General features: G+C 42.7%; 1 protein-coding gene across 1 annotated transcript; it reads right to left on the bottom strand.

Moving 5' to 3' along the window:
• Positions 1-211: 211 nt before the first annotated feature.
• On the bottom strand, positions 212-1689 carry zgc:92591 (uncharacterized protein LOC436997 homolog). The gene is made up of 3 exons (XM_035799695.1): positions 1578-1689; positions 1364-1485; positions 212-593 (listed from the first exon to the last, which is right to left on the bottom strand). Exons 2-3 carry the CDS (start codon positions 1475-1477, stop codon positions 357-359), a joined length of 351 nt encoding a protein of 116 aa, XP_035655588.1. The 5' UTR covers positions 1478-1485; positions 1578-1689; the 3' UTR covers positions 212-356.
• Positions 1690-10901: the final 9212 nt, after the last annotated feature.

Here is a 10901-nt window from a genome sequence, read left to right as displayed (position 1 = left end):
ATACTTAATATAGCTTGAGCAAAACAGCCACCTGCACTTATAGCTTATTTACATTAGATAGCCCATGTATTAGATATGTGCAGTTACATAAATTGAGCTACCTGCACAGGGTCTAGGTAGACACTGCCAATGTTGTGATAAGGGTATTCATGTTGACTGAAAATGACAGAAAAATATAACTAGAGTAATAGTCCCATCTAGTGGAAAAAAATGAATTGCAGAAACATTTAATCATGGGGAACCCACCCCAAAAAAATCTATTTAGTGCATTTATGACAAAAATAATGATTCAACTTAAACTTGGTGTGCATCCATAGCCTTAATTGCATTCTTGCAGCATTTGAGGCACTCATTTTCTACTTTGAACTAGTGTATTTGGTGACAGCTTTGGTGCCCTCTGACACAGCGTGCTTGGCCAGCTCTCCAGGTAGCAAGAGTCGGACTGCGGTCTGTACCTCTCGGCTGGTGATGGTTGAGCGTTTGTTGTACTGGGTCAGACGAGATGCCTCAGTTGCAATGCGCTCAAATACGTCATTGACGAAGGAATTCATTATGCTCATTGCTCTGCTGGAAATGCCAGTGTCAGGATGGACCTAGAGACAAAGAACACATGTCATCAAGTTGAAAACTAGAGCAAGTAGTTAGTGCTGGGGGGGGGTCTAGGCTGACATATATTGAAATGTTTTAAAGTCATACCATGGATCATTTAGATAGATTTGGAATTTTAAAGACCCCTTAGGTAAACCCCTCCCACAAAATAAATTTGGCCTTTACTAATAGACTACAGAAACTAACAGCACAAAAAAACCCCTCAAAGGTTGAAGTATCCTATACTCTATGAGAACTCAAGATAGTTACACATTTAACACCTTATTTGTGGGCATAAACAACCATTATTTGTATGGGTTGACTTTATAGCAAAACACCATCATGTTCATTAGTCTCCCCTTTCTATACAGTGTTCGTATTAGTTTGTGGCCCAAACGTCTAGCAGCGCAACGTTTTCACGAGAAGGCAGATTCAGGATGTCTCCTGGTCTGAGAAACAGCGCTGAAGCTCTACCACTTTCCACCACAGATGTGGAAGGGTGACAAAATAAAAAAAAGTTGATTGAGACGCAGCCCATGCAAAAACAGATATCGATCAGTTTAAAATAGATTTGGATGGAAATTTTATTTTTGGTACTTAGCGGTGCCTCAAACTACGGGGTTAAAATATCATATTGATAGGATAGATCTGCAAAAATAAAAACATTATCTCGTCACCAGCCTAATTGCGCATGGGCGAAACTTAAGGTCTTTAAAACGAGACTAAGTAACAATAAAAAAATACATACATACAAAGCACATTTTCCGACACTTACCTGCTTCAAAACTTTATAGATATACACTGCATAAGTCTCTCTCCGCTTGGCTTTTCTTTTAGTCTTTTTCTCCCCGACTGCCTTTCCCTTCTTCTTGGTTACATCGTTACTCATTTCTGAAACTGTGCATAGAACAGTTATTTAAGTAATAAGTCTCGATTTAAACAGTACATTGTCTTAATAAGGTAGACGTTTGTTTATGTTTAAGACCTACCTCTAGATACAACGCAACCGTGATTATATGTCTAATACTGTCAGCACTGTTGTTACCCAGTCATCTGTCATTTCCACCTCATCAAGCTGTCACAACCTGTTTTTAAGTGGCCATTAATTAATGGACAGCTCACGTGGTGTCCATGCAGGTGCAGTGTATTTAAAAAATCAGCCTGTCATTCATGCACGGTCCACTGGGGGTCGTGCGTGCACCAGCATTGTACGTGTCAATACGCATTGCATCAACAACAGTCATCATCAGTTCCTGATTGAGATTTTAGAGTACAAGTAAATTCATTTTCTTGTAGAATGACGACAGTGGTCACACTTTCCGCAGCAATTTACACAGTGCCTAATGGTCCTTGACTGTGTGTAATAACTGGTTATGAAAATTTTACTTTCAGCCTTGCAAATTGGCTGAATATTTTTGTTACCATTTGAAAGACTCCTGTATTCTGTATTTTCAGGAAGCACCAAAGGCAGCATGTAATCACACAAGGTAGCCTCCATTAGGCTCCTGAGTGGCTCAAAGGTCTAAGGCACTGCATCTCAGTGCTAGAGGCGTCAGGGTAGACACTGGCTCAATCCCAGGCTGTATCACAACCAGCCATGATCGGGAGTCCCATATGGCGGCACACTTACTTACACACTCAATATGCAAATAATGTATGTCACAATTATACTGAACAAAAATCAAATCGCAACCATTTCTAAGATTTTACTCAGTCAATTGAAATACATGAATTAGGCCCTAATCTATGGATTTCACATGACTGGGAATACAATTATGCATCTGATGGTCACAGGTACAAAAAAGGTAGGGTCATGGATAAAAAAAACAGTCCGTATCTGCTGTGACCACCATTTGCCTCAGGCAGGGCGACACGTCTCCTTCGCGTAGAGTTGATCAGGCTGTTGATTGTGGCCTGTGGAATGTTGTCCAACTCCTCTTCAATGGTTGTGCAAAGTTGCTGGATATTGGCGGGAACTGGAACGCTGCCATACAAGTCAACCCAGAGCATCCCAAACATGCTCAATGGGTGACATTGAATAACTGGGAAATTTTCCGCTACCAGGAATTGTGTTCAGATCCTTTTGACATGGGGCCATGCATTATCATGCTGAAACATGAGGTGATGGTGGAGGAACAATGACATGTCACAGTATCTCTGTGCATTCAAATAGCGATCGATGAAATGCAATTGTGTTCATTGTTCGTAGCTTATGCTTGCCCATACCATAACCCCACAGCCACCATGGGGCACTCTCTTCACAACATTGACATCAGCAAACTGCTTGCAGTAACATCTTTGTCTGTCAGAAAACGGTTTCAATACAGTCAAGGAAATTATCTTACAACCACAGAAAGGTTTGATCATAACCTTCATGTAACATTCCGTGTTTAATTCACCACTATCTAAAGAGGGTCTTTGCAGTTAGTCAGAATTAAATCCATTTGACACTTCAGATGGAAAATCACCTGTCTTGTATATTGTGAGTCTCTGATAAGGTCTTTGTGACGAATAACATATGCTTGATGTTCATATGTGGCCTTGTCATATCTCCCAGCTCATATCACAGGATTTCAGAGCATGTCTGTTGATGTGAGTCCATGTGTCTGTCATTGCAGGAATTGGACAGTTTCATCATATGCAGTTTACATTTTTTTACTTTGAAGGATAGACTTTCTAGCCTGGCGTGTAGGAGTGTTTGGCCAGTAACTTAACGTTTGCTGGATCGAATCCCCCAGCTGACAAGGTAAAAATCTGTCGTTCTAAGCAAGGCAGTTAACCCACTGTTCCCCGGGCGCCGTGGATGTTGATTAAGGCAGCCCTCCGCACCTCTCTGATTCAGAGGCTTTGGGTTAAATGTGGAAGCTGCAGTCAGTTGTACAACTGACTAGGTTTCCCCCGTGCCAGTGCTAACAGTGTTGTGACTAGATGGAGTAGAGCTACGACTGGAAGTTGCTTTTTGTATCATGTTAGGAGAGCTTACTCTATCCCTAACTTTAACCTAGTTCTCCTAACCTGCTATGTTAATTCTCCTAACCTGCTGGGAAAAGTAACTTCCGGTTGTAGCTGTATGCTACCTAGTCAAAACTCAGTAACAGCTTCATCAAGTACAAAGTTAGTGCTAAATGAGCAATGAGCTTATTATTCCAAACCTTGAACAAGCTTATTTGATTTCTTCCACACACTTTGGAGAGATTTAATTAAATGTATTTTGATCAATGTAGTGTCCTCTCCTGGATGCTACAATTAGCAATCTCTTATTAGCTGTTTCTTCCAGACCCCCGTGATGCTTAAGCCTCCCTACAGTAGATTGCCATGGAGCACAGGTCTCAGACCTTAGCTCTTGCTAATTACTTGGGGTTATTTTCTCCAGAAGCACACAACAGCGTCCATTATATTTCGTCAGCTGTGTGTAACTGAGGGTGTTCAGTGAATCACACTCGCTTGATGAGTAGCCACGTTGCCTAAGACCTCATGACTTGTGTAAGTTCCCCAAGCTTACACTCAGGCTTTAGCTCAGTGAGCTAACACAGTATTGTGTGGTGCAAGAAATCCAGGTCCAAAGACCCATGTTATTCACATGTGGAATAAAAATGGAACATTAAGTCCTTATCTCAAACAATATCATCATTCAATGTCAATGACCTCAGTCATGTATACAGTCGTGGAGATGTGCAAACCACCATCTATACACACTTTTTACTCTTGTGTATTTCTCAGCACCAGTATATGTTACAAGACTCGACAACATTAATAGAAAGACCAAGGCTTTGGATTGAAATACGAACCCTTTTTATCCTCATATCTTATTCCAACATGAAGTTATAAGCCACCAAACACACTCTGTCCACTTGTGACAAGCAGCCTAATCACAGGGCTGGTTGTCACAGAGTATGGGGTTGGTTGTCACAATGTTTGCTGGTAGCTTATTCCTTTTGTAACAGGAAGTGAGGCAATATAGTATACAGTGTCTTCGAAAGATTTTCTTTGATTGAATCATATTCCTAACAAAATGCAGCATTTTATGCCTTAAGAACAACATATGACATTTGAGTGTCATATGTGTGTGTATTTGTGTGTTTGCACACACGTGTACATGCGTTTGACAGAAAACATATGTGAGAGAGAGAGGAAACCAACCCAGATAGCACAGATACTGTACCTCTGTCCAACAGATGTATACATTATGCGGCAGCGTAGCCTAGTGGCTAGAGCGTTGGACTAGTAACCAGAAGGTTGTGAGTTCAAACCCCTGAGCTGACAAGGTACAAATCTGTCATTCAGCCCCTGAACAGGCAGTTAACCCACTGTTCCCAGGCCGTCATTGAAAATAAGAATGTGTTCTTAACTGACTTGCCTGGTTAAATAAAGGTAAAATTAAATTCAAATTGGGAAGATGCAGTTTAGACATTGTTTGCTAAGTGGCAAGACATCTCACAGATGTATTAGAATACCTACATTCTAAATTCTACAGTTCTACATCGTTTATACATCGGCCAGGCATCAATATCCTATTTTGATCCCTCGGCAAACGCTCTCCACACTACATATTCCTAACACATTTTGATATGTTGTAGTGCTGAGCGATTAGTGCTTTTCTACGTTGGTTCAGTTTTGGTTTTGATTCTATTTTTGTAGACATTTAATGCACTATGCATTATGTGGGTTGAATGCTGTAACAACACAGGATAAAACAACTAATAAAGGTCCCATAATGGTAGTGACTGCCAATTACTGCTTATCACTTATTCACCATCATTTATTCACATGACTTTAATTCAAATATTTCAGTTGTTGTGTATACAATGTACAAAACATCAGGAACACCTGCTCTTTCCGTGACATAGACTGACCAGGTGAATCCAGGTGAAAGCTATGATTCATTATTGATAGCAACTCTTAAATCCACTTCAGTCAGTGTAGATGAAGGGGAGGAGACGAACGGATGCTAATTAAGATGCTAGTTACCACATTGCTTGACCTCGAAATAGGTTTGGAATCAGTGGAGGCTGCTGAGGGGAGGACGGCTTATTATAATGGCTGGAATGGAGCGAATGGATGGTGTATTTTGATATATTTGATACTGTTCCACTCATTCCGCTTCAACCATTACCACAAGCCCGTCCTCCCCAATTAAGGTGCCACCAACCTCCTGTGTTTGGAATGTAGTGGCACTGGTAATCACCCTGTACAATATGGTTATGATGGAGTGGATAGTGACAACCAACCCCGCATTCTATGTGACAACTGTGCCCCCCATGCTAATTAGCATGCTAGTTGTCACATGCTAGTTGACCTAGCAACTCAGCAACTCAAGGATACTCAAATACAGTACCAGTCAAAAAATTCTACATTGTAGGATAATAGTGAAGACTTCAAAACTATGAAATAACACATAAGGAATCTTGTAGTAACCAAAAATGTGTTAAACAAATCTAAAAATATATTTTCTTCAAAGTTGCCACCCTTTGCCTTGATGACAGCTTTGCATACTCTTGGCATTCTCTCAACCGGCTTCATGATGAATGCTTTTCCAACAGTCTTGAAGGAGCTCCCACATATGCTGAGCTCCCACATATGCAGTCCAACTCATCCCAAACCATCTCAATTGGGTTGAGGTCGAGTGATTGTGGAGGAAAGGTCATCTTAGCGCATGCTGGTTTTTGAGACTGCACTTGAAAAAACTTTGTGACATTTTCCATATTGACTGACCTTCATGTCTTAAAGTAATGATGGACTGTTGTTTCTTGGTCTTTTACCAAATAAGGCTATCTTCTGTATCCCACCCCTACCTTGCCACAACACAACTGATTGGCTCAAACACATTAAGAAGGAAAGAAATTCCACAAATGAACTTTTAACAATGCACACCTGTTAATTGAAAGGCATTCCAGGTGACTAAATCATGAAGCTGGTTGAGATAATGCCAAAAGTGTGCAAAGCTGTCATCAAGGAAAATGGTGTCTACTTTGAAGAATTTCAAATCTCAAATATTTTTGATTTGTTTAACACTTGTTTGGTTACTACATGATTCCACTTGTGCTATTTCATGGTGTTGATGTCTTCACGATTATTCTATAATGTCGAAAACAGTAAAAATAAAGAAAAACACTGGAATGAGTAGGTGTATCCAAACTTTTGACTGGTACTGATGGTTTGTAATATAGCTCTCCCTTTCCTCTTTTCAACAAACATAATTGTTCATGTATACTCCCAAAGTTAAACATTTATAAAGAAAATATCAAGACATATGATTTTTACTTTTACATATGAAAAACGCTGGAATTCGCCTCATCTCAATGTTTTATCAAGCTGATATGAATTGACCAGGTGGATGAGTTCTTCCAAAGAATTCACAAATTTTAACCTTAAACTTATTACACAGCACCTTTTTAGATTGGCAGTAATAAGAATTGTGAGACAACCAACTCCGGTCTCCCCTACACACAATAAAGCTGCCATTGATATAATAATAATCATTTGGAGGGTGCTTATATTTGTCCTATTTCACACATGTACAAGTGTGTCTTATACACCTGTGAATTGTAAATGTGTTTTTTTTTCATATCTCAACTCTCCCTGAGACACCCTCAGAGAGTGGAGTCATGGCCAGGGTCAGCCATTATCAATGACGACCCTGGTTTGTACTGGACCAGACCCTCCACTGAAGGGCATGCTCTTTGTGTTGTTATACGTATCCAAGTATAACTTTAACGAGTTGGACGTGAAGGATTTACTTCAGACACCGACAAGGTGCAAATCCCAGTCATTCGCATGAGAAAGAGACAGAGATATCGGGGATGTAGGTTGGACTGCCTTGTAAGGATCCGACGGCTAGTGGGTAATCTGCCTCTACCATCAGTCCTGGATACCATCAGTTATTGGATAACAAAATAGACGAGCTACCATCACGAATATCCTACCAACGGGACATACTGTAATATCTTATGTTTCACCGAGTCGTGGCTGAACGACAACATGGATAAAATACAGCTGGCGGGTTTTCCGCTGCATCGGCAAGATAGAACAGCTGCCGCCGGTAAGACAAGGTTTGGTGTCTGTGTATATTTCTAAACAACAGCTGGTGCACGAAATCTAATATTAAGGAAGTCTCAAGGTTTTTCTCGCCTGAGGTGGAGTATCTAATGATAAGCTGTAGACAACACTATTTGTTTTTCATAGCTGTTTATTTACCACCACAAACCGATGCTGGCACTAAGACCACACTCAATGAGCTGTATAAGGCCATATGCAAACAGGAAAATGCTCATCCAGAGGCGGTACTCCTAGTGGCCGGGGACTTTAATACAGGGAAACTTAAATTAGTTTTACCAGCATGTTAAATGTGCAACCAGAGGAGAAAAAACTCTGGACCACCTTTACTCCATGCACAGAGATATATACAAAGCTCTCCCTCGTCCTCCATTGGGCAAATATGACCATAATTATATACTCCTGATTCCTGCTTACAAGCAAAAACTAAAGCAGGAAGCACTCGTGACTCGGTCTATAAAGAAGTGGTCAGATGAAGCAGATGCTAAGCTACAGGACTGTTTTGCTAGCACAGACTGGAATATGTTCCAGGATTCTTCCGATGGCATTGAGGAGTACACCACATCAGTCACTGGCTTCATCAATAAGTGCATCGATGACTTCATCCCCACAGTGACCGTACGTACATACCCTAACCAAAAGCCATGGATTACAGGCAACATCTGCTCTGAGCTAAAGGGTAGAAATGCTGCTTTCAAGGAGTGGGACTCTAACTCAATTATACAATTATAAGAAATCCCACTATTCCCTCCAACGAACCATGAAACAGGCAAAGCGTCAATACAGGACTAATATTGAATTGTAATACACCGGCTCTGACTCTCGTCAGATGTGGCAGGGCTTGCAAACCATTACAGACCACAAAGGGAAGCACAGCCGCGAGCTGCCGAGTGACACGAGCCTATCAGATAAACTAAATTACTTCTATGCTCGCTTCGAGGCAAGCAACACTGAAACATGCATGAGAGCATCAGCTGTTCCAGATGACTGTGTGATCACGCTCTCCATAACCGATGTGAGTAAGACCTTTAAACAGGTCAACATTCACAAGGCCGCAGGGCCAGATGGTTTACCAGGACGTCTACTCCGAGCATGCGCTGACCAACTGGTAAGTGTCTTAACTGACATTTTCAACCTGTGCCTGAATGAGTCTGTAATACCAACATGTTTCAAGCTAATCAAATGGCTACCCAGCCTATTTGCATTGTCCCTCCCATCCCTCTTTTACGCTGCTGCTACTCTGTTTTTTATCTATGCATAGTCACTTTAACTCCACCTACATGTACATATTACCTCAATTACCTTCACTAACCTGTGCCCCCGCACATTGACTCTGTACCGGTATCCCCTGTATATAGCCTCGCAATTGTTATTTTACTGCTGCTCTTTAATTATTTATTTTTATTATCTATTTTTTACACAACCATTATTTTTCTTAATTGCATTGTTGGTTAAGGGCTTGTAAGTAAGCATTTCACTGTAAGGTCTACACCTGTTGTATTCGGTGCATGTGACAAATACAATTGGATTTGATTTGAAAGGAGATGCCGGCACAAAGATGTTCAGTATCAGCATGAAATACCAATCTCCCAGGCGACTCTGCTTTCTTTGTGTGTGTGAAAATGAAGGTTTGTGTGTGTACATCCACTAGCCAGATGTCTAACTATCAACAGCAGTAACAGATGTAACCTGGAGTGTGTTGTAACCTGTAGCAGATGTAACCTGTAGCAGATTTAACCTGTACTCCCATTGCTGGTCGATACGTGTCAACACAAATTGCGTTATTAATCGTATTTGAGTCTGTTTCCATACACTCTTTAGGGATAATCTGAAATTATTTATTTAGAGTATTGTAACATAATCAGAGACACGTTATGGTCCCAGTGTGGTAGTTCTCTTGGTTTGAGAGTGCTGCTTGTAAACATCAGATTTGTGGGTTCAAGTCCCTAATGGACCATATTTCTATGAATATGTGTATAATGTAACCGCTGTGGATAAAACTGTATTTGTCCCTCAAAGTCTTTGTCCCTCTCTTGTTTCAGTGCTGTAATGAGTCATATGTCTTAGGTGGTAGTGTACTAGGATCTTACCATTCCCCCCCTGTCGACACTCACCTCTACCAAGGTTCAGTTCACGTGATCCTCTGCCGTTGACCAGGCATTCCGGGACCTCAAACACCGCTTCACCACTGCTCCTATCTTGGTTCATCCTGGTCCTTCCCGTCAGTTTGTGGTGGAGGCCGATGCTTCAGATGTTGGAGTGGGGGCTGACCTGTCCCAACGTTCTGCCATGGACCTTAAGCTGAATCCCTGTGCTTTCTTCTCCCACCACCTCAGTGCCACGGAGAGGAACTATGATGTGGGGAATCGAGAGCTTCTTGCGGTGAAGATGGCATTGGAGGAATGTAGGCACTGGCTCCAGGCAAGCGAGATGGGCTCTGCTGTTTACCTGGTTCAACTTTCCCTCTCTTACCAGGATCCAAGAACGTCAAGCCGGATGCCCTGTCTCGCCGCTATAGCCCCACAGTTACCACCCCGGAGCCCGAGACCATCCTTCCAACCTGGTGCCTGGTGACGGCACTCAGCTGGTCCGGGAGGCGCAGCGGTCCCAGCCGAACCCGGAGGGGGGGCATTCCTCCAGGCTTGCCTGCCACCCGGGCTCCCGTCGGACCCTGGTATTCGTGCGACAACGCTTTTGGTGGCCTACTATGGTTCCGGATGTCGCCGCATTTGTCGCCGCCTGCACGGTCTGTGCTCAGAACAAGACTCCACGACATACTCCGGCTGGTCTTCTGCAATCACTGCCTGTCCCTCACTGTCCCTGGTCCCACGTATCCCTAGATTTTGTCATGGGTCTCCCCCCATTTGAGGGCAACACTGTCATCCTGACTGTGGTCGACCGGTTTTCCAAAGCTGCCCACTTCATTCTCATTCCTCTCCTCAAACTACCCTCGGCCAAGGAGACGGCCCAGCTCATGGTGTAGCACGATCCATGGACTGCCCGGGGACATGGTCTCCGACCGGGGTCCTCAATTCTCGTCCCGGTTCTGGAAGGCGTTCTGCACCCTCATTCGGTCATTGGCCAGCCTGTCCTCTGGGTTCCACCCCAGTCCAATGGCCTGTCAGAGCGAGCCAACCAGGACCTTAAGACCACCCTGCACTGCCAGGTCTCCAATAACCCCACCACCTGGAGCCAGAGCTTGTGTGGGTGGAATACACCTGCAACACCCTTCCCTGCTCTGTCACGGGCCAATCGGCATT

Source organism: Oncorhynchus keta, chromosome 23 (assembly GCF_023373465.1).
Source record: "Oncorhynchus keta strain PuntledgeMale-10-30-2019 chromosome 23, Oket_V2, whole genome shotgun sequence".
NCBI lineage: Eukaryota > Metazoa > Chordata > Actinopteri > Salmoniformes > Salmonidae > Oncorhynchus > Oncorhynchus keta.
Note: the sequence above shows the minus strand (reverse complement) of the source record. Positions and strands in the feature narration are given on the sequence as shown.

Excerpts from the sequence above, each read along its gene's own strand:
- zgc:92591 (XM_035799695.1), bottom strand. The coding sequence starts at position 1,477 with ATGAGTAACGATGTAACCAAGAAGAAGGGAAAGGCAGTCGGGGAGAAA. Across the intron at positions 594-1,363 it reads TCTATAAAGTTTTGAAGCAG|GTCCATCCTGACACTGGCAT; the intron begins GTAAGTGTCGGA and ends CTTTGTCTCTAG.